This window comes from Lynx canadensis, chromosome C1, assembly GCF_007474595.2.
Source record: "Lynx canadensis isolate LIC74 chromosome C1, mLynCan4.pri.v2, whole genome shotgun sequence".
NCBI classification, from domain to species: domain Eukaryota; kingdom Metazoa; phylum Chordata; class Mammalia; order Carnivora; family Felidae; genus Lynx; species Lynx canadensis.
In genome coordinates this window covers 46,180,446-46,203,728 of record NC_044310.1, presented here as the reverse complement: position 1 = coordinate 46,203,728, position 23,283 = coordinate 46,180,446, and the positions used below count along the sequence as shown (strand labels likewise).

At 42.7% G+C, this 23,283-nt stretch overlaps 1 protein-coding gene across 4 annotated transcripts in view; it reads left to right on the top strand.

Annotated features, from left to right (window-relative positions):
• The first annotated feature begins 4,829 nt into the window (after positions 1-4,829).
• The window catches only part of DAB1 (DAB adaptor protein 1), a 295,169-nt gene continuing 276,715 nt past the window's right edge, over positions 4,830-23,283 (top strand). For all 4 annotated transcript variants that reach the window (XM_030325086.1, XM_030325085.1, XM_030325084.1 and 1 more), the window contains exons 1-2: positions 4,830-4,891; positions 22,530-22,732. In XM_030325086.1, coding sequence (XP_030180946.1) covers positions 22,666-22,732 — 67 coding nt within the window. In that variant the 5' untranslated portion in view covers positions 4,830-4,891; positions 22,530-22,665. The remainder of the gene's footprint in view (positions 4,892-22,529; positions 22,733-23,283) is intronic.

Genomic DNA, 23,283 nt, shown 5'->3' with positions numbered 1-23,283 from the left:
TAAAGTTAGGCTCTTTTAAGCAAGTGACCAACTCAGGAAAGGCTTCTTGTTTTCCAGGCATACGCTAATACACAGGGAATTGAATTATGTGCAGACTACCTCAACCTGTTGCCTCACCCCTGCTTCTTTTGCAGTCCTATTTCTTTGGCAGTAGTGAGAGCCATTGTTTCCTTCTGGCTTATGGGCTCATAAGGCAGTAGAAACAGCCCTGGCTGAGTCTGGCAACAGGCCTCACCATTTGCCAGGAGGGGATCCCAGCTTTTGTCCAGAGTTGTCTCATCTTTACACTGGGAGGGTAGCACTTCTCTCGTGAAGCAGTCTTAAAGATTAAGTGCAGCCAACACCAGGAAAATTTCCTTGCCATTTGGTAAATACTTAATACAGAGTGTCTTTAGAGCTTCTGTACTTCAAATAACACCATGGGAGGAACTTGAAATGCTAAGTCCTCCAACACAGATGGGGAAGCCAGAGATCATAGTTAAGTGTTCCACTCATTCATCCAGTCATTCCTGACCCCCCCCCCCCCACACCCACCAATCAAGCCCAGCCAGCCATCCAGCCAGTGTTTATTGAGGTGTTCTCTTTGACTATACTATTCTCATCAGAGTGGCCATAAGGATGAACAAGTCAGGAAAATGTCCTGCCCTTGAGGGCTTCAACAGACAGTGAACAACACACATTATTGATATATTTGAGATGAAATAACTACTGTAAAATAGAGGTGGAAATGAGAGGGAGTGACTGGCAGGAGGGACCTGGGGAGGCTGCAGTAGGGTGGGTGATCTGGGAAGGGCACTTGAAAGAAGTGCCATTTCAGAGGATACCTGTAAGATAAGAAGGAACCAAGAGAAGGAATAATGTGAAAAGACCCAGAAGGAGAAAGAATAGAAAGATGGCCAAGGTGGGCATTTCCTAGATCAGGTGGGATATTTATAGTTATGCCAGGGAAAAATTTTGGTTTAAACACAATATGGAACTTCTGGTCATAAAAGCAAAACAGGTTTCCTTTCAAAAGATCTTTCCAAGATCTTAATATACTAATCTTTGGTATGATTTTTCAAGGGATTGAGGACCACTGTCTTATGAAGTACTTTCAGAACAATTTAACTGTGGATTTTCCCAACCTTCCTTCCATCTGTCCTTCATTCCATCTGTCCATCCCTTACCTATTTTTTTATTTTAGGTTATTTATTTATTTATTTATTTATTTATTTATTTTTGAGAGAGGGGTGGAGCAGAGAGAGAGGAAGAGAGAGAGAGAGAATCCCAAGCAGGCTCTGCACTGTCAGTGTGGAGCCTGATGCAGGGCTCAAACTCATGAACCATGGGATCATGACCTGAGCTGTAATCAAGAGTCTGGCACTTAACTGACTGAGACTCCCAGGTGCCCCGCCCTTACTTATTTTTAAAAAGCATTCTTAAGGAATAGAGTTCTGTGGGAAACCTTGGGAAATTGCTTAGGGAATCTTTGAGCCTCACATCATCCCTCTCATAGGTCCCTGCTGTAGTAAAAGGAGGCTGGGGCTTATAGTGTGAAGGACTTGCCAGGTCTCTGTTGGGAGTGAGTCAGATCTGCAGGGCCACGCCTGGCTTTCCCAAGTGCAGCGGACTTCCCAGAGCTCTGTGCCCCAGCTACAGTGTCAGCCCATACAACCAGGGGCATTGACTTTTTTTTGAAAGTGTTCTGATATTTTTATATTTTCAAAAAATTCATAGCAAATAAAGACAGTTTCCATAAAGTATCTCTTCGGTGGGAAGATGTTTCCTTTTAAGCTCACTGTCATTATTCAGTATGTGCATCTATTGAGAGATGCCCATGTTGCACAGCTATTGGGAGATTTCGAGGCGTTGATAAAGAGTAAGTCACAGAGTGAACAAACTCACACCTCTTCTTCCAAATGGCTCATAATCCTGTTTTCTTTGAAGAATGGCTAAGTTACATTTTCTGAGTAATAACAATGGTACAATATTAAGAGCCACTGAGTGGCTGCTGGATACCATGCGTGGTGCGAGGCGCATTACAGGTTAAACCAGTAATGCTCAGAACGTGTTGGGAAGTAGGTGCCAACAGTTTGTATTTTTTGGCGAAGGAACCGTGGTCAACCTAGCTGTTAGCACAGCAGCACCGTGCCTCAGGCCTCACAGTACTTTCAGGAGCCCACAAAAATGTTTTGATTTCTCTTCAAATCAGAAAAAGAAATGACCTTTTAGTCCCAGAATATAATTTTTAACATTTCTTTATGGTGGAAAGGGCCATGGAGGACAAAGTGCTTGGGGGCCTCTGACCGTCACAAGGTGGGGACTCTGGGAAGGCTCAAGAAGTTGCAGCTTGCTCAGAGCCGTGCAGGGGAGATGGGCACAGACCAGTACTAAACCTGTGTTCTTACACCCTAAAGGCTTCTCCTCAACTGGCTCTACCCCACTCTGACGTTTAGGCTAAGCGTTCTTTCCACAGAAACAGCAGGTGCCTGCAAAGTGAAAAAAAAGTTAGAGAAGGAAGGAGCCAAACCGTGAGAGACTCTTAAAACCTGAGAATAAACTGAGGGTTGATGGGGGGTGGGAGGGAGGGGAAAGTGGGTGATGGGCATTGAGGAGGGCACCTGTTGGGATGAGCACTGGGTGTTTTATGGAAACCAATTTGACAATAAATTTCATATTAAAAAATTAATTAATTAATTAATTAATCTTACCCTAGTTTGAGATTCTAGCTTTTGAGCAACCTACCAAGTGGAAGACCCCAAGTTAAGGGCTGGGGGTTTGTTGTGGGGATCAAATGAAATCATGGATGGAAAACTGCCATGTAAATCTTACTGGCTTTCATGTTAATGGAGAATAATAGCTCTCAGTTACTAAGAAACTATCATGTACCTTTATATACTTTTTTTTCTGTATGATAATACAACAAGGCAAATTTGGAGATGAGAAAGTAGGCTCAGACAAGTTAAGAAGCAGTACGTTTAGAGCCAGTAATTAAGCTTGAGACCAACTTTACCTCATGGTCTGTGATTTTTATCTTCGTCATCACCATCATGCTATTGTTGCCATTGTTTCAAGTCAACTGAGAAGAAAGGGAAAGATGCATAAATACAGCATACTGACACAGTATCGAGTTAAATCGGCTTGAGTTGAGGTGTCCGCTGGTGATCTTGACCTGGATATAATAGATCCTGTTGGAAATAAATGATGTGAGACATTCCAGGGAGAAAAGCAACCAGAAAATGTGACCTTGTGATGAGTTGAACTGAATCTTAATTTATTGGGAACAAGGTCCAGTGCCATAAACATGTGCTGAACAGCGTAACTGATGTACTTTCCTCTCCTTCAGGTGGGCTGAAGGCAGGAAGTCTTCCTTTTGAGAAGGAATAACCCGTCATTCTGAGATCGCTACAAGAGAGTTTGATGTCTTTCTGTCTCTCTTTCTCTTTTTTTTTCTCCTTGAAGTTTGACTCTCTAAGTCTCAGAGATTCAATGACCTAGATGGCTGCCTCAGTTTCCCAGCATGATCATGCTTCTGGAACCCAGACTCACCGAGAGAAGTCAGACAGGTTTAATCTTGGTACCCTTGGGTTGGGGAGCCTCCCCACATGGACTGCCCAGCTCTCATGATGGGAGAGAACACTTGGTTCCACTGTGCCACGAAACACACTGTCTCTAGGGAGCCACAGCCATGACATGGCCGTGTGGCCCTTCCCATTACCACACTTCACTTCTAGCCATACATTTCTTGGACCCACAATACAAGCAATTCAGGGTTGTGGCTTTTAAAATCACAAAGGCCTGCATTCAAATCCTGATTGTAACACTGCCTGTGTTTTCTCGAGCAAGACCTTCACTCTCCGTGTCTGTTTTTTTTTTTTTTTTTTTTTGTCTGTAACGTGAAAATAATGAAAATATTAAACCCGTGTGGTGGTTCTGTGGAGGAAGAGAGACGACACACGGGAGTCTGGCATTTTGAAAACATCTGAAGGGATGATTCAGAAGTAGGATTAGTGGGATGGAGGAGATGAGATTATTATTGTTCTGGTTCTGTAAATGAGTAAATGGAGTCTCACCGAAGTTTTATTTTCCCAGGATCACATGACTAGTAACTGAGGAAGCCAGTTCTGAAAAACCAAACCTTATGGTCAGAACTACTTATAGATTGTAGTCTCCTTGAGAGCAAAGACCCTGTGGTTGTATTTCCAGGCTGTGGCTCTGGCCTCCAGCTCTTGCCCTCACCCTTAACTTCTGTCTTCCCTCTCTTCCTTACTAGCCACCTCACTGACCTTCAGAAATACTTCTTTCTGCCTCAGCGATTTGGGGCTTAGTGTTCCTGCCTGAAATGTTCTTCCCTCAGATAGCGATCTGTATGGCATGCACCTTTGCCTTCTTAAGTTATGATGCAGTATCATCTCAGTGAGGACTCCTTTGACTACTCATTTAAAAAAATGTACCTCCTTGCAGCACTTCTCATTCCCCTCCCCTTCCGTATTTCTCTTCATAGCATTTCCCGACATCTGATATACTGTGTACTTGACTTCTTCCTTTGTTACCGGCTGCCGTCCTCCACTAAGACAAACACCGCAACCCCAGAACTGAACAGTGCGTAGCAAACAGCCTATAGTCGGGAAATTAAACGATGTGTTGATTGAATGAGTAAAAAAAGGCATTCGGAGGAGAAGGGGCCTGTGTTTGAATGCCCTTTGCCCTGGTGATGTTGATGGCTGAACATGTAACTGCTTCTCCCCATGTGATTATGCCTTGCCCAGCCTCTTCTCTGGCAGTTGCCGACTCTGTAATTGTGATCCCAGCCGCGTACTTTGTCCTTTCTTCTTTGTGGGGTGGCTCTGAGCTTCTACAAGAGCCAGGACAGCTGTCTCCAGGAGCTGAGCTTTGTAACATGACCACATGGGTAATGTAACGTTTAATTTAATTTTTTTTTCATCTCTGAGTAGAGCTCTTTATTAGAAATTAATTTGCTCAGGTTGTTAGGTTTTGTTTGCTTTTAGCATGCTGAGGTTATTTCCCCTGGGTAGGAGATGGTTCTCCGAGCTCTTTCTCGCCTGTGCCTCAGGTTCTAGGAAAATGCTTTCTGGAATGTCACTCTGTGAAGCTGAGCTTTGGTAAATTATGTTTTGAACAGAGGGCTCCTTCTACAGTGTGTGCAGAAGTCTCACTGCTCTTTAATTCTTTTAAAGGTTTCTTATGTGCTTTTTGAAATTTCAAAAATAACTTGTTCTTGGAGCAGGAATCCTGCGAAAGTGAATGATGTTAGAAATTGTCTAGTAATAGGAAATCATATGGAAGCAATTTCCATGATGTTATGAATGGTGTATGCATTGGCTTATAGTGGCAGAAATAGACTAGGAATCTGGTGACCTGGCTAATCGTTCCATGTGATTTGCTAACCGGGTGACTTTGGGCAAACCTTTCAATCTCTCTAAGACCTGTTTCTTCATCACCAAAATGCAGACTCCAGGCCATGGGTTGAGGCATATCCAAGATCTTGTCCAGCTTTAAAACTGGAGGCTGGATGCCTAAAGACCTCAAACTTAACTTGGACACAGCCGCTTACAAGTACTGGAGCTCTCCGGAACATACCTGCCTGTGCAGAGTCATAGTTTCTCAGTCTTTAAAATGACGGTCAAGATTCCTATTCTGTGACTTTCCAAGGTTATTAAGAGAATTTTACTTGGACACACAGATGTGAAAGTACTTTTTAGCTGTAAAATCCTATTAGAAGCAACTTACTTTATTGTGATTTCATGGCAATGTGCCAACAAAATGGTGGGATAAAAGTTAAAAGATGAAAAGTCATTGCACATCATACTGACGGCTTTTAAATTGTGCTTTTAAAATATATTGGTTTTACATTTCACCTTTGAATTTTTTTTTAAATCCCTACCTTACATCTTAAGTTCTTGACTTGAGCTTGGGGAAGGGATTTGTAGCTTTCATGATACTTTTCAAAGGAGTATTTGATATCCCCATTTTTTTTTTTAACTCCGTGCTTTTTTGTGGGTGTTTCCTCCTGGAATTCCTGAGGGAAGAGATATTTTCATGCTTCTTCTGATCATATATCCCTTCCTTTTTGGTTGGATATTAGCTGGTAATACCTAGAGAATCACAAGTGTTGAGTGAATGACTATTTACAGGACTAGCTGGCTGCCTTCTGGAAACCAGTAGTTAATGAGAACCTAATCATGACTGGCTCACTTTTTATAGTTAAACCCAATGAAAAATCAGGAGTATTTCGTTTACCAGTTTGGCTGTTGGAAGCCATTGAGTGTTAATTCTGTTATCATTGTCTTGGTCTTTTTATCCCTAAAGAATACTCCTAATTTAGACTCTAAATATGAATGACCAAAGGCCGAAGCTCATCGTTATTGGGAAAAGACCTCACATTGGGGTCAGTGGCCCCACAGTCCGTGGTCCAGGTGGCGATGCAAAGGTATGGAGATTCAGCAGTTGGGGATGGAGGTATGGCCTAGAATCAGCAAATAGTGTAAGAGGTGTGGTCTTGCCAGCTGGGACCCGGAGGGGAGAGTTGGGACTAGCTAACATACTAGCAACAGATCCTGCCCTCTCACTATCACCCCACCCTCACCTCCACTCCCCTCCCCATGGTATTAATTTTAACCCTAGAGCTGATCATCTATAAGGAAGCATAATATACACCCAGGAGTCAGGTATTTGCAAGATACAAAAAAAGATCTTAGAATTCAGAAGACATGGATTCCATCCGATTTTCAACACTTCCTCTCTGGGAAGCCTATGGTCCATCTCCTCTCCTTGTCCAGCCATAGTAAAATAGGGACAGCAAGACGTACCTTCCTGAGTTGTCATGAAGATGAGATGCGTTTGTGCAAAGGAAAGTACTTGTCCAACTGTGACACTCATGGGAAAGGAAGTGTCAAATGAATGTATCAAGTGGAGACCCGAGGGCACCCTCCTAAGAAAAGCTGGAGACCCTTTCCTTTCACCGCTGCTGTGTTCTGATAAGGCATCTTGTCTTCCTGTTAAATGAAAATGGGAAGTGAGTGTGGAGTGGACGAAGCCAGTTGTTTGGGCCTCAGGCCTCCACCTCCGCATGGAGCTCACACTGGCTCACCTTTGCTACCCTGAAGAGAAGGCAAAAGAAGTTAGTGATAAAACGTCAGGAAGGCACTTGGGGGCTTTTAGAAATACTCATCAGGTAATATTACACACATATGATGTCAGATATACAGAGCTGCCACAGTTATATTATTAATCATTTTATTGTTTTCATTAAGCATAATGTTGCTTTTAAAACTTTGCATAAGAGAAAGCTACCCAGAATCCTCATACTTGGCAGGCAGAAATTAATCTAAACTGTTTTCCAAATTTACCAAGTGCTTGCCTGAATAGACAAGGAGCCTGGGGGTATTTCTTGTGGGAGTGATGAGTTGTGAATCCCAATATGAGATGTGTGTTAAAAAAAAAAAAAAGGGTCTGTTTAAAGAGGGAAAAGAAGCTTCTGAATATATGGCAAAACAGGTTATTTTTAAACTGAGGAGAATTTTGTGGGGATTTTAAAGATTCTGTGATTTTATTTATTCTGTGATTTATTTTTGTGGGACTTTTTTGCATCTCATCAGTATACCCAGGGCAAGAGGAAATATGCAAGAGAAATAGAAGACTATGCCCTTTGGTAGCCTTCATGCTCATAAAGGGACAAGACACAGCTAGATAAAATGATGATTTACGCAAGGCAGTATGGTTTTATGGAAACGTTGTGTTGTTTGGAGGCTGGTGCATTTGGGTTCTAGATCCAAATCTACCCTAGAACAGATTAATGAGATGAGGAAGGTACGACACTTAGCACAGACCACGGCTGTCATCGGTTCTCACGAATGCAGTTCTGTTCTCCTTTCCCGTTTCTCCCTTCCATTTTATGTCGTCACAAGGAGACAAGAAGGAATTTTGGAGAATATGGGCTATGGCAGAACATCTTTCATGGAGGAGGGACTCCCCTTAGACCTTGAGCTGGCTGTCTTCTGCTTCCCCTTCCAGGGGCCCTCTCTGCTGTTCTGTGCCTTCCCCCCGCCCCCCTCTCCGGAAGGCTAACTGTGTGGACTGCATCCACGGGCTTCCTGGCTCCCTGGCCTCTTCTCAGAGTAGCCAGTGCTGAGTTCCAGCAGTAGGCTGAGGGGTGGGAAGTCTTTATGTTTTGATCCACTTTTTGGCATTCTTCTGGCTGAGTTGCCTCGGGCCTGCTGTATTCTAGATTGAAGGTCACTGATCCTTTCAAGACTTTTTCTACCTTCCCTTCTGGTTCCGGTCACCTCTCCCGTCTTTCACCCCTTCATGCCCAGGAGAGGGAACAGTTCTGCTCTTCTGTCCCTGTGCTACTGCACTGTCCTCTGGGGGCTTCCCTTGAACACAGCTTCCTTTGTGTAAATAATCCCTTCGCTAACTCTTCTGGAATAGTCCCGTTTTGAGCCTGATGGGACCTCAAAGTATGGACTGAGTTAGAGTCGGTGAGGTGTGACATTGGATGACCGAGGTGTGCCCTGGGGCTGACCCACCTGGTGTGGCTGTAGCCCTTGGTTCACGTGAGGAAGAGGAACCAAGCTGTGAGTCTGGGGAGGGGTGCTGGACTGGAGACTGCAGGTCAGGTTAAGTTAACATGCCGGATTTCATATCCTGGCAGAAATAGTTTTAGGTAATTGTTTCCTGATTCATTTTGACAGGCATGTATTGGAAAACTAATAGGTGTAGACGATAGGAAATATCAGAAAATTTTCCCTTCTCCTTCCAAAGAATTAAATGCAAATGAAAATGAGGGAGGGGATGGTGAACAATATGTAATGAATACCTCCTGTAGTATCAGTCAATTTGCTTACATTAGCTTATTTCTTCTCCTCAGCAACTGTTAGGGGTAAGGTACCAATTTCTCAGCTTTACAGAGATAGCATTTGGGGCTCAGAAACTTCAAGGGATTTGCCAAGGCTCACACATCTGGGACTTCGTGGAGCCATGATTGAAAGCCCAAGGCCAGTCTGTGAGAGCATGATGCCCATGTTTCTCTGTCTTGGCCAGCTCCCCAGTCTGAATAGTGATGTATTCCAGGGTTCAGATGAGAGGTGTAGGTGAGCACACTTCAGCCTCTCCTAGTGAGGAGAGCTGTGGCGCTGTGCGGCCATGCTCTGCAGTGAGGCAGGGAGAAATCTCTTTGCAGCCTCAAAATCGACACACTGCCTGGCCTCCCAGAGACTGGAATATGATTTCATAACAGGAACGAGCCTGGATATCTCTCAGGACCAGGTTAGCTTGTTTCCATTGCATAGGGCTTGGTTCACTCCCTGCCTTTGGGTACCCTCAGTTACTGCTACTACTGAAAATGATCCCTTTCCCTCTCTTAATTATATATGTGTTTTCTACTCGGTGGCTTCTCTTAATCTGTACTTCTGTTCACTCATGATTTGGCTCAGTCAGTCTCTTTCTGTCTCTTGGCTTGCCCCCATGTGTCTTTTCTTTCCTACTCCCATTAACACTGGACAGAATCTGTACTAATGAGTTCAGATTGTTGAGAGAGAGAGAGGGAGTATGTATGTCTTCTCACGTGCCTGGTCTGGATCTGTTTGTGCCAGACCAAGTGTGCCTGCTCAGTCAGCCAGTGAATTGTCCTTGGGTGAGGAATCAACTCCTGGTGCATTCGGCTAGGATTTGGGTTAGAGAGTGAACATCTGTGGGGCCCGTGATTCTGTCTATCACTGTCCACCCTCTGGTCCCCAAAGGTTCGCATCCAGTCCAAATGCAGACTATGCACAGGGTGTCTCCAGGGTCTTCTCAGTTCAAAACCTCAAATCTCATCAAAACCTCATCTGTTCAAAAGCCTAAGTTCTTCCTGTCTAAATCACCTAACTCATATTCTCATGATTAGGGCATGTGCATATTTGGGCGGGGCATTTTCCCCACCTACCAAGAACACTTAGCATCATGTGATAAGCATTTTATGTGGATTATGTCATGTAGTATCCTCACTGTGTCAGGCATGTATTCTCAGAGTCGTCTCATTTTGCAGTGAATGCATTCAAACTCGGGGGTTCAGTACTGGGCCCAAATGCAGAGACTAGGGAGTGGATCCTTCTTGGCCCTGAAGACGCTTGTGCTTCCCAGAATTTGCTGCATATTCAGGCCATCTGGGGAGATTTTAAGCCTCCCGGTGAGCGGGTTGCACCTCAGGCCAATTGCGTGAGAATCCCAGGATGGGAGACAAGCATCCATAGTCTTTGCAGCTGTTCAGGTGATCCCATTTTGCGGCCAAGTTTGGGAGCCTCTGCTCTATAGCCTCTGTCATCACTACAGGTTGGTGTGCACGGGGAAGGGTGCACGTGGTCAGGGAAGCCTTACCTGTTGGAAGGGAGTTTGAACTGAGATTCAAGGAGCTGACTGGGTTTAACAGTAAGGAGGAAATTGCACAGAGAGGAAACAGCTTTCCATGTCGGTGATTTGCTCAGTATTTGCCAAGTGTGATTGAATTTTTATGTTTCTGTGAGAAGGTTCAAATAAATACATTCACAAATCAAGAAACAAACAAAAAAGAGCTCCTTTGTCAGAACATCCATTCCTATTTATGGCTTCAGGAAAACAGAGCCCCACGGTTATCACTGTTGTGTGTGCTTTTTGTGAGGGAGATAATTGTGGAAATTGGGTTGCTTCCAGTCAAGTGCAGATCCTTTTGTGGAGAAAATTTGAGCCATCCGTGTATCCCATTTTACGGTAATTGAGATTGAACTAGCAAATCATTAGTGAAGCAAAGGAAGATGATGGGCCCTTTATTCAAAAGAAGGGTGGTAAAAATGAGGTGTTAGAGAGAGAGAGGAGAATTAAAATCAGATGTGGGGGAAGGGAGAAAGCGTGCCACCCATCTCTCAGCTCTCTGGGTGGGGAGGAGGGGGCACCTGTTGGCAGCCAACGGGAAGGGCTGTCCCAGGAGGAGCCGACCAACAGCCATTTTGATCCTGACTGTTGGCAGACGGCGCACAGCTTCTGGGTGAGCCCTGCCCAGGACCACCCTCCAGGCCAGGCAGTTTGGGGACCTGGTGCATGCTCGTTCGGCTTGCCACTTACAGATGTTGGCCAGTGTCGCTGTCTTTCCCACTGTCAACTTTGAAGGTAATGAAATGCAGCTTGTGTAAAGGAGAGTAAACAATGGCAGTGTATATTTCAGGTAAATCAGCAGGTGAAGCTGCCAAATGCGGCATTTGTTTATTTAAGATCCCCTCAGCTGGGAGGGCCTCATTAAAAACTTGTCTTTTCTTCCTGCAGGACCCCAGGGAATAGCAACAGTTCCATGTTACTCAAACACACACACAGTGGAGGGGACGGGGATGATAGTGGAGAGCATTCAGTTTGTGAAGAGCGAAGAAACAGTGTGGTCCCCCTCCCCATTTGGCAGGTGGGGCTAAAGTAAGGAACAGCATCCTGGCTGAAACGCCCATGATGAAGGCGCCCTGCCCTCGGAAGGGTGTGTTTCTCTGCTCCCCCTGCCCCCCATTTAGCACTGGGGCTGCAGTGCACAGAGTAGGTGCTTAGGAAGTGTGTGTTGAATTGATTTATAGAAACTGATTTAATGTCTGTGTGCTGAAGGTGTTTGCTTCTTTACTTCTTTTTCTGAAGATTCATTTGCCTACAACATATTTGTGAAGGAAACGTGAAGGGCATAAGCTTTTAAACGTACCAGCTCCATTGATGCAGGCTTTCCCAGCTTGATTTCCTGCCTCCAGGGTCACTGGCCTCCACTCCTGGCATGATTCCTGGGCTAGCATCATCTTGAAAACACCTGAACTGTGTCAGTCACCACCCCCACCCCAGCTAAACCCCTGGGGGCCCCCTGTCACCTGCCAGTCATTACCACCCATCGGTGAATAATTTTTGAAGCCTGCACCCTGTACCAGTGTATAAATTCTTACGTATCGGTTTACACTCAAGTACATACAATCTGCATATTTAAGTAATAGACTGTTTCCCCATTTTAGATAGAAATAGTTATGAGTAGACATTGCACAGTTTTCTTTTTTCACTCCTGTGGATTTTCTGGAGCACTCTCTGGGCTGCATATTCCCTGGTTTGAACACTATGGGGTCTACCGGATACCCATTTTACAGATGAAGAAATTGAGGCTCAGAATAGTCAAGTCGCTTAAGTGCCTAGGGTTATATAGACAGTTAGTGGTAGAGTCAGGCGGGATTCTAGCCCAGCCTCTGGGACAGCTGACTGCTTTAGGTTCTTTTTACCTACTGATAACCTTTGTGTAGAATCAGAGGTGGGAGTTTTAGAAGGTTGGGTAGACATGGGGCCCCAAGTATTAAAAACACTAATGGAATCATTTTAGGTTTGTACATTTGGTTTTTTCCTGATACTCTTAAGAGTTTATTGTAATGAATTTTCATGCTGCAATAAATACTTAATGAAACTGTGTGATCCATTAGTTAAATGAAATGTTTGTAAGTATGCTTTGTTGCTGTCACATAAATTCCTTTAATATTGATGAAACCTGGTTCTGACATTTGTTAGCTTTGAATTTGATTAAAGAAACACATTTTGTGCCTCCTGTTATCCCCCTGCTGAAGGTTGACCAATACCTGAATAACAGTGTTTGCCTTCTGGAACATAGCACTTTATTTTCCCAAAAGAGCTTTTGCTTAGCTTTCATGTATTCCCATTCACCTAATTCTTTAAGTGATATCCAGCATCATCCCATTTTACAGATGAGTAAACTGATAAACCGTTTATATTGTTTTTCTTTAATTGCAGATTTTCTTTTAATGCTTATTTTTGAGAGAGAGTGTGAGCGAATGAGCATGAGTGGGGGAGGAGCAGAGAGAGAGGGAGACACAGAATCTGAAGCAGGCTCCAGGCTCTACACTGTTAGTACAGAGCCTGATGTGGGGCTCAAACCCACGAACTGTGAGATCATGACCTGAGCTGAAGTTGGGTGCTTAACCGACTGAGTGACCCAGGCTCCTTTTTAATTCCAGGTTTTACCTTAGACAGTCAAACCACCAGATAGCTGTATAGCAAAATCCCACTTATTTTTCTCTTCAGTTAAAAAAAAAAGAAAAGAAAGAAAAAGAAAGCATGCTTTATTCATAGAGAATTTAACATGACTTGGGTCACATTGTTTCACCCTCTTTAAAACTGTTACTACTACATTATGCTTTAGTTTGTGTTCTCAGTGTAAATTAAAAGTTTACATTGAAAATTCCCTGTTAGAGTTTTTGTAGAGACCATGCTGATGCTAATGTCCGTGACACCACGCAGTGTTGCTTTTATGAAAGCTTATGGGTCTTTTTCATTCTCTAGTTCTGGTTCAGAGTGGGGGAGGGGGGCAGGCTTTATTTGAGCATCAACCTTGTGAAACGTATAACTGATCACATTTCCTTCTTTGCTTTGGCCTCTAGGAATCTTGTAGGCACCATTATAGCCTCTCTCCTACAACTATACGGCTTTTTTTTTTTTTTTTTGGTGCCCTATCCTTGTTTTCACCTTTGCCTTTGTTTCCAATTATTTGTTTCCTGTCACTCCAGTTTTCCTCATTTATTCACTTGTATTCTGTTAGAATGACTTCCTATAATGCTTTCTGCAAGTTGAGGTTCTTTTCCTTTTCTATTTTTTCACAATGTGGAGTAAACATAATCACCAGACAACATAATGAAGACATAAAGAGATGTCCCCCACCTCTGATTTTTCTCCCCTCTCTTAACACACACCGTTAGGGCAATACAACCTCTGGTGGGTGAACAGTCGGGCTGTCGATCCATGAACTTTGTGGCCTTCAGAGTTTCAAGCCAGAGTATTATTTTTCTTGAACTCTGTGGTCAGAAGAGGTGGTAGCTGTGTGTGCTGTGGGGATGGGGGTCTTTTCCAGTAGTGACAGAGGTGGTCTCCTTGAGTAGGCTTCTGTTGAATCTCCTAGAGCACTTGTACTTCTGATGCCTCCAGCAGCTTCAAATAAATACTGCCTTTGGCTTCCAGCAAAACTTCACTCTTTCCTATTTTATTGGCTCTGAAAAGAACAAATGTGCAGAATGAGCAGACTTTAGGCATTTTCCAAATGGGCTAGATCAGATCAGGGAGCCCTTGACATGTTTGAAAAATAGAAAAAGGTTTGACAGGCTAAGTCTATAGCCTCACGGATGGAGAGGGAGAGGATTCGGGAAGGGCTAGCTTCGGCTGCATAATGAAGGAGTTTGCAGTGACCTGGGGGGCAGGTAGATGAAAAGTCTTGGTGGCCACATATGGCATAGAGGCATAGTATAGAGAGGATGCCCAGAGCTCAGGAAGAAAAAGAGCCGCTCAAAACAACTGCATTCCAGAGGCTTCCGCCAAGTCAGGCAGATACGGGGTAGAGTTGGAATCTGTAATAAGAACTGACAGCCATAAACTAATTTTAACCTCAGTTAGCCTTGGGAATTGGAAAGCATGCCATCTAGGGAGCTCGAGTGCGTTTGAACTTAAAAGAGAGGCCAGCACTGGCTTTGTTGCACACCTTTATGGGCCAGGGTCTGAGCTGGTTTTTTAGAATTTTTTTAAATTAGGAATAATCTCAAAATGACAGGAAAAGGTATAAAAAATACATAAAAAGTATCCTATACCCTTTACTTAGATTCGCTTACTGCTAATATTTTATCCCATTGGTTTTATTATTTGTGTATTCTCTATGTGTATGGATACACACATACACACACGTATGCTCATATGTACATGCATACATGTATGTGATTTTTTTCCTGAATCATTTGAAGGCAAGGTACACATATCTTAGCCCTTTTTCCTAAGAATTCAGATACTCCCTTACATAACCATAGGAAAATTATCAAATTGAATAAATATAACATTGATATACTATTTTTACTTAATATGTCATTTATATTCAAACGTGTCTGTTGATCTAGTAATCCCTTTTGTAATATTTCTTGTCGTTCTAGTACAGGATCCTATACAGGTGTTACATTTAGTTGTTGTATCTGTTTAGTTTCTTTTAAAATATTTCCCGGGGCGCCTGGGTGGCTCAGTTGGTTAAGCGTCCGACTTTTGGCTCAGGTCATGATATCACGGTTTGTGAGTTTGAGCCCCGCATCGGGCTTTCTGTTGACAGCTCAGAGCCTGGAGCCTCCTTTGGGTTCTGTCGCCCTTCTCTCTGTCCCTCCCCACATGTGCTCTGTTTCTCTGTCTCTCAAAATAAATGAATGTAAAAAAATAAAGTAAAATATTTCCCCAGCTTCTCTTTTTCTTTTATTACTATATTTTTGAAGGATACAGTCTCCTCCCCCCTTCATTTTTAAATACATGATCTGATTGGATTCCTGGCCAGAATACTACATGGTAGTGATGTATTCTAGTGAGGGCATTACATGATCTCCATCTGCCCCTGTTTGTTAATGTTAATGTTAATGTTAATAACCTAATTGAGGTGTTGTTCAATTTCTCATTGTATCATCAGTCACACAAGTGTAAGCAGTAGGTGGGAAGATGCTTGAAGACGTGCAAATGTTTTCTCATCAAAAGTTTCCCTGGATTTAACATTTATGGATGATTCTTGCCTAACTAAGATTTATTCTGATGGTTGCAAAATGTTGATTTTATGCTCCACACTCCCTCTGTATATCCCAGGCAGTACCTGTTCTTCTGTAAGCAAGACAGCCTTTCCTTCTTCCTTTTATCTGTTATCACTATGGATTCATGGAGTGTTTTCTTTTTTTTCCAGTGGTGTATTATTTATTACCATCCTTAAATTACATTGGTGTTAAAATTATTCCAGATTAGGCCGATGATCGCACCTCCAAGATGGCTTCTGTATCCTCGTGACATAAACCCATTGTTTGTGTTTTTCTTGAGCCCTTCCTTACTTGATAGAATAACAAGATATTTCAGGCTCATCTTACACCTGTCCTGCCCTAGCTCTGCCATCACCCATTTCTCTAAGAATCCCTGGGTCTTTTTACTGGAGAATGGTAGTAAAAAACCAACATCTAGGTATTACGTACCACATTGTCACTTGGGTCTCTTTGCTTCTAGGCCCGTTCAGTGGACAGAGCTAGGAGATATATTTATATAAATGCATGTATGCGTACGTACATATACAGATGCATGTATATTTTATAAATCATGAGTTTGCTGGAAATCACCAATTTCCAGTCTATCCCTACAGTATTCTTTCCTGGCTTCCCCCTTTCCATAATTTAATGTCTTCTCTTTTATAGCGAGAACTTGGCTCCCAAGAACATCTAAGCCTTTCTCCCTTTGTCCAATCCTGTAATACATCTAAAATAGTTTTGCAATTGCTTGGCCCAGAACACTAACAACAACAACAAAAAGGCTACTTCGGGGTTTTTTTTTGAAGCTCCTCCTGCTACACTCCTGCCCAAGACTGAATGTAAACCGTCAGATTCTGTGTTCATAAATTATTTGGATTAGTTCTTCCTCTCACCCCTTCAGCGACTGTGTTTGTGATGTTCATGTGAGATACAGTTGGATTAATTTGTCTCAATCCACTTCCAGTCGTAGCCTTCCCCCTACTTCTCACGCCTGTTCATTTATTTTTTCAGGTATGTAGAACGATAGCTTCCAAATGGGGAGATTATGCAGAAAGCTGTACTCTGAGAGGTATCACCCTCTGCCATAACTTTCTACCCAGTCACCTTGTCACCACCCTGATTTCCCCACCTAACAAAACAGTATCTCTGTGCTCTGCCTTGTTGGTCCTGTGTTTCTTTATGTGAAGACAAGCAGATTTATGTCTCTTTTCCTGACTGCCCAGATCTTCCCACCTGCTGCCCTGACTGCTCATTGATCTTCCACATGTTACATGCTTGGTGATGGTCTTTCCGTTTTACTGATGAGGAAACAGGCTCCTCATCTGTCCCAATGGAAACTTTTGCACCTTGTTAATAAATGGCCTGTTTTGGGTGCTTTATAGTTTGGATAAAGCTGATTAAAATGCCCAGGTCACAAAATCACTGTGCGGGTAGTGGCAGGCAGCTTTTAATCCCCGCGATTGCTGCCACATGAACCTAGAGACCTGCCTTCTGGGAAGACTCTCTTCATCTATGTTTTAATTACGGGATATCCTTTTTTTTTTTAATCTTTATTTTTAATGTTTATTTATTTATTTTGAGAGAGAGGGTGCAAGCAGGGAATGGGCAGAGAGCGAGAATCCCAAGCAGTCTCCACAGTGTCAGCGTAGAGCCCGACTCGGGGCTCGATCTCACACACTGTGAGATCGTGACCTGAGCTGAGATCAAAAGTCAGACGCCTAACTGACTGAGCCACCCAGGCGCCCCTGGGTTATCCTTATAGACTGAAATTTGCAGTGTTCTTAGCATATCACAAAGGCTTCCATCTGGTTGTGGGACCTGGCTTGAAGGTTATTTTGTTTTGGTCTTGTTTGATTTGGGGGAAATTCACATAAAATAAAATTAAACATTTTAACGTGTACAATTCAGTGGTATTTATTACATTTATGGTGTTGTGCAGCCACCACCTCTATCTTGTTCCAAAACCTTCTTATCACCCCCAAGGGAGACCCTGTACCCACGAAGCATGTGCTTCTCTTTCCCTGCTTCCCTCAGTGCTTGGCAAGCACAGATCCGCTTTCCATCTCTGGATGTATCTATTTTGCATAGTTCATATAAATGGAATCAAACAGTGTGAACTTTTGTGTTTTCTTTTACTTGGCATGATATTTTCAAGGTTCATCTGTGTTGTAGTATGTATCAGTACCTCATTCCTTTATTTTTTATTTATTTATTTATTTTTTTCAACGTTTATTTATTTTTGGGACAGAGAGAGACAGAGCATGAACAGGGGAGGGGCAGAGAGAGAGGGAGACACAGAATCGGAAACAGGCTCCAGGCTCTGAGCCATCAGCCCAGAGCCTGACGCGGGGCTCGAACTCACGGACTGTGAGATCGTGACCTGGCTGAAGTCGGACGCTTAACCGACTGTGCCACCCAGGTGCCCCAGTACCTCATTCCTTTAAATGGCTGAACTAGTACTCCTTTGCATGGATATTCCACATTTTGTTACATCCTCTCACCAGCTGTTGGGCATCTAGGAGTATTCTGAATGAAGGGAGAAAAAGAGTAGTTTATACCCTGCCCTGTGCTGTGCCCCTTAATAGCCATGTGACCATGGACAAGCTACTAAACTGGCTTCTGATTTTCTTTATTTGTTAAATGAAAATTAATAATAATATCTAACTCTTGGGGCACCTGGGTAGCTCAGGTAAGTGTCGACTTCGGCTCAGGGCACGATCTCACGGTTTGTGAGTTCGAGCCCTGCATCAGGCTCTGTGCTGACAGCTCAGAGCCTGGAGGCTGCTTCAGATTCTGTGTCTGTCTGTCTGTCTGTCTGTCTCTCTCTCTCTTTGTCCTTCCCCTACTCTCTCTCTCTCTAAAAAATAAATAAAACGTTAAAAACTTCAAAAAATAATATCTAACTCTTCAAGTGGTTGAAAGATTCAGGAAAGGAAGTTCATAGCATAGTACCGGCAAATAGTGGGCCCTCATAAACGTTAGCTATTCTGCTGTAGGATCATATGAGCTGGGTAGGTGGGGGGAGAGAAAGCGCGAGTTTGTGTTATAGGAGGTGTTTTACTGTGTTGCTCTGTTGTAGCTGCTCAAACCTTTGTGCTTGATTGTGTGTGTTTTGTGTTTTTTTGTTTTTTAAAGGCCTTTCTGTTTTCTCTGCCTTGTGGTTTGGTGTTTTCGTGCCTCCCCAAACTGCAAACCCCCCCCCACCCCCCCCCACCGATCACTGAACACGGAATTTTACATTTAGAAGCAGTTCACTAGACAGAACGTCTGTAGTGGAATGTTACATAATTCACATTTAGATTTGAAGAGCTCATTATAAAAAACCTGACACACTTCAGGAATATTAAATTACTGCAGATTGTGTGGAGCAAAGAAACATTATTGAAGCATTTCAAAATTCTAGGCGAGCCTGAATTTAACTGATAGGGTCCCTCAGCTTTTACTGGGGGAAAATGATTTGAGTTGTCACGTGGTTTCTGGCCCTGGGGGACTTTAATCTCCTTAATTACAAAGAAATGAATTTCCTAAATAATTTGGAGTTACTTCACAGCATATTCCAAACCTCTGGCTTTTGGAAAATTAAAGGGGATGCCAGAGTCTGGGCCATGGTATGGGCTCTCCATGCTGCAGCTTCCGTATTTAAGTTTTTATCTGAAATGATGTTGGTTTCCTTTCATTATTGATAACGGGATGTACTTCAGAAATCCACAAGTAATGCTTTATAACACTTGAACACAGTCACAGTTTTGTCGAACAAGCAGTGCTGGAAGTACCCACAGAATAGGGAGAGGTGCTATATTGTGCTTTTTATACAAAGTTGAAGGGGAAAGAATGGCCCAGTTCCTAACCAGTTTTATATACAGACTTTTAAGAGTGCTTGGAATTGTGTAAAATCTATATATTTCAGCTCCTTTTATTATTTATGTGTTAGATACCTACTGGGTGCAAAACAAGCACGATGGACATATCTCTTGGAATTGTGTAAAATCTATATATTTCAGCCCCTTTTATTATTTATGTGTTCGATGCCTACCGTGTGCAAAACAAGCACGACGGACAAGAGATAGATTCTATCTCTTCCTGCAGTGTCTTTACAGAGCAGACTTACCTGCCTTAGTTTCCTATTCTATCAAGGGAGGATAATAGTATGGACTTACAGTCACATACCCCCATATGACCTTGAGCAGTTAACATAGGAAATTATTAGCGCCTCACATTTACTACATGTTTTCCAGGAGATGTGGCAGACCCTCTTCCAAACATGTGATGTGTGTGTTCACACTTAATTTCCGCAGCCACTCCATGAAGTTGATACTGTTACCCCCATTGTACACATATAGAAACTGAAGCCAAGAAGGGTTGGTAACTTCCTCAATATGACCTTGATTGTAAGTGGCTGAAACTATGCAGCTTGCCAAAAAGCAGATCATAATATAATATAAGTAGGGAGAGATTCTTTGTAATCGAGAGATTGGAAAACCTTTCTGCCTAAGATACTTCTTTGAACTGAACCTTGAGTGGTCAATAGAATGTCAAGGCAGACTCGAGAAGAAAGAGTCCCTAGAAAAGTAACAGCACAAGGAAAAATTGGGAAGATGTGAAAGTACGTCACCTCCCTACTAGACTTATGTCTCCTTTTGTCAGTTAGGCTGTTGATTTCAAGTCTCCTTGACTTCGTACAGCTGGTCCTTTTGCCTGAAACTACCGTTCATTTATTTTTTATACATGTATTTATTGAGTGCCCCTTGGTCCTTCCTCTTATTATCCACTTGATATAAGAATTATTCTTCAAGACAGCACAGTATAGGGCTCCTCCTCTGAGAGGTCTCATTGACTCTTCCAAGAAAAGGTGAATGCTTGCTCCTTTGTTCTCCAGTACACCTGGTATTTGTTTTAGTTCTGGTTGTGTGTATTACAGTCCCTTACGTGACTAACATCTCTGCTCCTCTGAGTATCTTTAGGACAGAAATAATCTGTACTCTTAGCCAGTGTGGTTGCACAGTTGATGTCTTGTGATGCAAATGAGCCAGCATTTGCACTTGGCCCATGGTACGTTCTTAGTAGATATTTATTGCAGTGAAATGATAAGTATTATTAATAAAATGAATTATGTCCATGAGTGATGAAGGTTTGTGGCTCTGTCAGCTCCCTTGGAGCATTGTCTTTTGTCGGGAGAGAGGTAAGAAAGGGCGTGAGGGCTGGTGGTGTGGTCCACATAGATGGCACAAAGGTAGCAGGAAAAGTTCTCATTTTCTGTGTATGATTTTATGGACCCCATTCTAGGAAGACAGTTTTCCATTTTCCTTGGTTGTGGCTTTGTATCCTGACCTCAGACTCCTTTCAGTCAGGGCCAGTGTTTTTTTTTGTTTTTTTTAAGTAGATAGGTTGTTAACAAATAAACAAACCAAGTATCTTTGGATAAGATGGGAATTTCCCCATTATCGAGCCTTGCTCTAATTTTACTTATTTCATTGTTTTTTTTTTTTTTTTTCATCCAGGTATAATTAACACACAGTGTTCTATTAGCTTCAGGTGCACAATATAATGATTCAATCTCTATGCATTACTCAGTGCTCATCACGAGAAGTGTGTTCTTAATCCTCTTTAATGATTTTACCCATCCCCATCCCCCTCCCCTCTGGCAACCCCCAGTTTATTCTCTGTATATAAAAGTGTATTTGTTTGTCTCTCCTTCGTTTATTTTGTTGAATTCCAGATATCAGTGAAATCGTATGGTATTTGTATTTCTGTGACTTACTTCACATAGCATAATCATTTCTTGCAATTTGTAACAACATGGATGAATCTAGAGGACATAAACCGTACCATATTTTATGTGACTTTTATATTAGATCTTCTAGTTAAGCCATCTTTAGTTGTCATGGCTAAGAGGTTCATTTTACTACTCTTTTTGAACGGAAACTGGCATTCAGGGTCAGCCTTTCTGGATTCAAGCATTCAAGCTAAGTGGGATGAGCTAAGGATTGGCTGCACGGTTTAAAGATCCATTTCTAGTAGCTTTATCTTAATTTTCTTTAAAAATGGATAACTAGTGAAATGTTTATTTTCAACTGAACTCTCACATATAACTATCCGATAGATAGTCACCGGGAAAGACTGTTGACTTGACACAGGAAATACATTCATTCAATTTAAATGAAATCAAATGAGATAATGTATGTGAAGCAGTAGCTAGGGGCATAGTGTATAGTAAGTGCATAGTAAATACTAGCTGTAATTGAAGTGGTTGTATTATCATTATTATCATTATTATCTCTTCCCAGCACAGTGTCGGGACTTAATAGTACCTAGTAGTGTGCAATGCATATTTATTAAAGAAAGAATGGAGGGACTGTGTGGCTGCCTGATTCTTTTCTTTTTCTCCTCGCATTAAATGCTTGTCTGCTCTTATAGCCCAGGAAAAAGCTGACATAAAAATTGGCTTGCTGGAAAGTTTCTCGGCCCCATTTGTCACCTTACCCTTGGAGCCCAATTGTATGTCAACTCCATGTCCCCTCTGATGCCTGGCAGTGAGGGACAGACCACAGGTCACTTCCCTATGATCTGCTTTAGCTGCCAAGGCTCTGATCAAGCTTGGCTGATGGATGGGTGCCCTGTTGTTGGAAATGTCTCCCCGGGGTTGCTCAGGAAATGTGCCTTTGCTGTATTTTCTGGGTGGCATCTAGTGCTTGAAAGCAAGAAACATGGAAAACAAGAAGTTGGGTTTTGTCCTTCTTGAAAATCCAGTTTTAAAAGATCTATTTTGAGTTAGGTATCTAGTTTGAGAGATTTTCAGATAGACCTCTCATTCCCTTCGCTGCATACCCCGCCAACGACTTGATGAAATTGTGTGCGCAGTTTGCACAGGGAGACCACGATTTTCCTGTTTTTGTATATCTGACTGTTCATTTCCCCTCTTCCCACTAATTTTTGTTTAACCTCAAAAGGGTGATGATTCTGAACGTCCTCTTCCTTGATTTGTAGCACGCGGAAGGAGTGAATGAAATGTGCGGCTCGGGGCATTGTTTCTGAAGGGAGGAGTCGTTCTCTTGGAGAGGAATCCTCCATGAGCCTGGCCGAGGCCCGGGATCTGTGTGAAGTGGACTAAGGATTTAGTAGGATGTCAACTGAGACAGAACTTCAAGTAGCTGTGAAAACCAGCGCCAAGAAAGACTCCAGAAAGAAAGGTAAGGTTGATTTGTTCCTTCCTAACTGGCTGTTGATCTGTGCAGTGCCTTGTCTCTGGAATGATGTACAGTACTGTCTTCATGATGGCATATGGTTTTTAATGGTTGCCAACTTAATTTGCTGTTTTCTGTACTTGTAGTATAATATTTAATGGCTTTCCCCTGTTGCTTGGGTAAAGTCCCAAAATTATGTTCATAACATATAAAGACCTTTTTGATATCCCTTCTCTCCCATCCTTCCAGCAACATCTCTGCCTAGCGCCCTGCCCCCTATCCAACCGTGTTTACCCTCCAAGCATTGTGTCTACTGTAGTTCACTGTTGCAAAGTTCTCAAATTCTAGCAGCACCAGAATCACCTGGGAGGCTCGTTAAAACACAGATTGCTCGGTCTCATCCCCAGAGCTTTTGGTTCAATAGGTTTAAGGTAGGGCCCAAGCCTTTATTTATAACAAGTTCCCCAACAGCAATTGATGCTGTTGCTTTAGAGACCAGACGTGGAGAACCACTGGATGATTAATCCAGCCTGAAATACTTACATTGCTGCCCAATT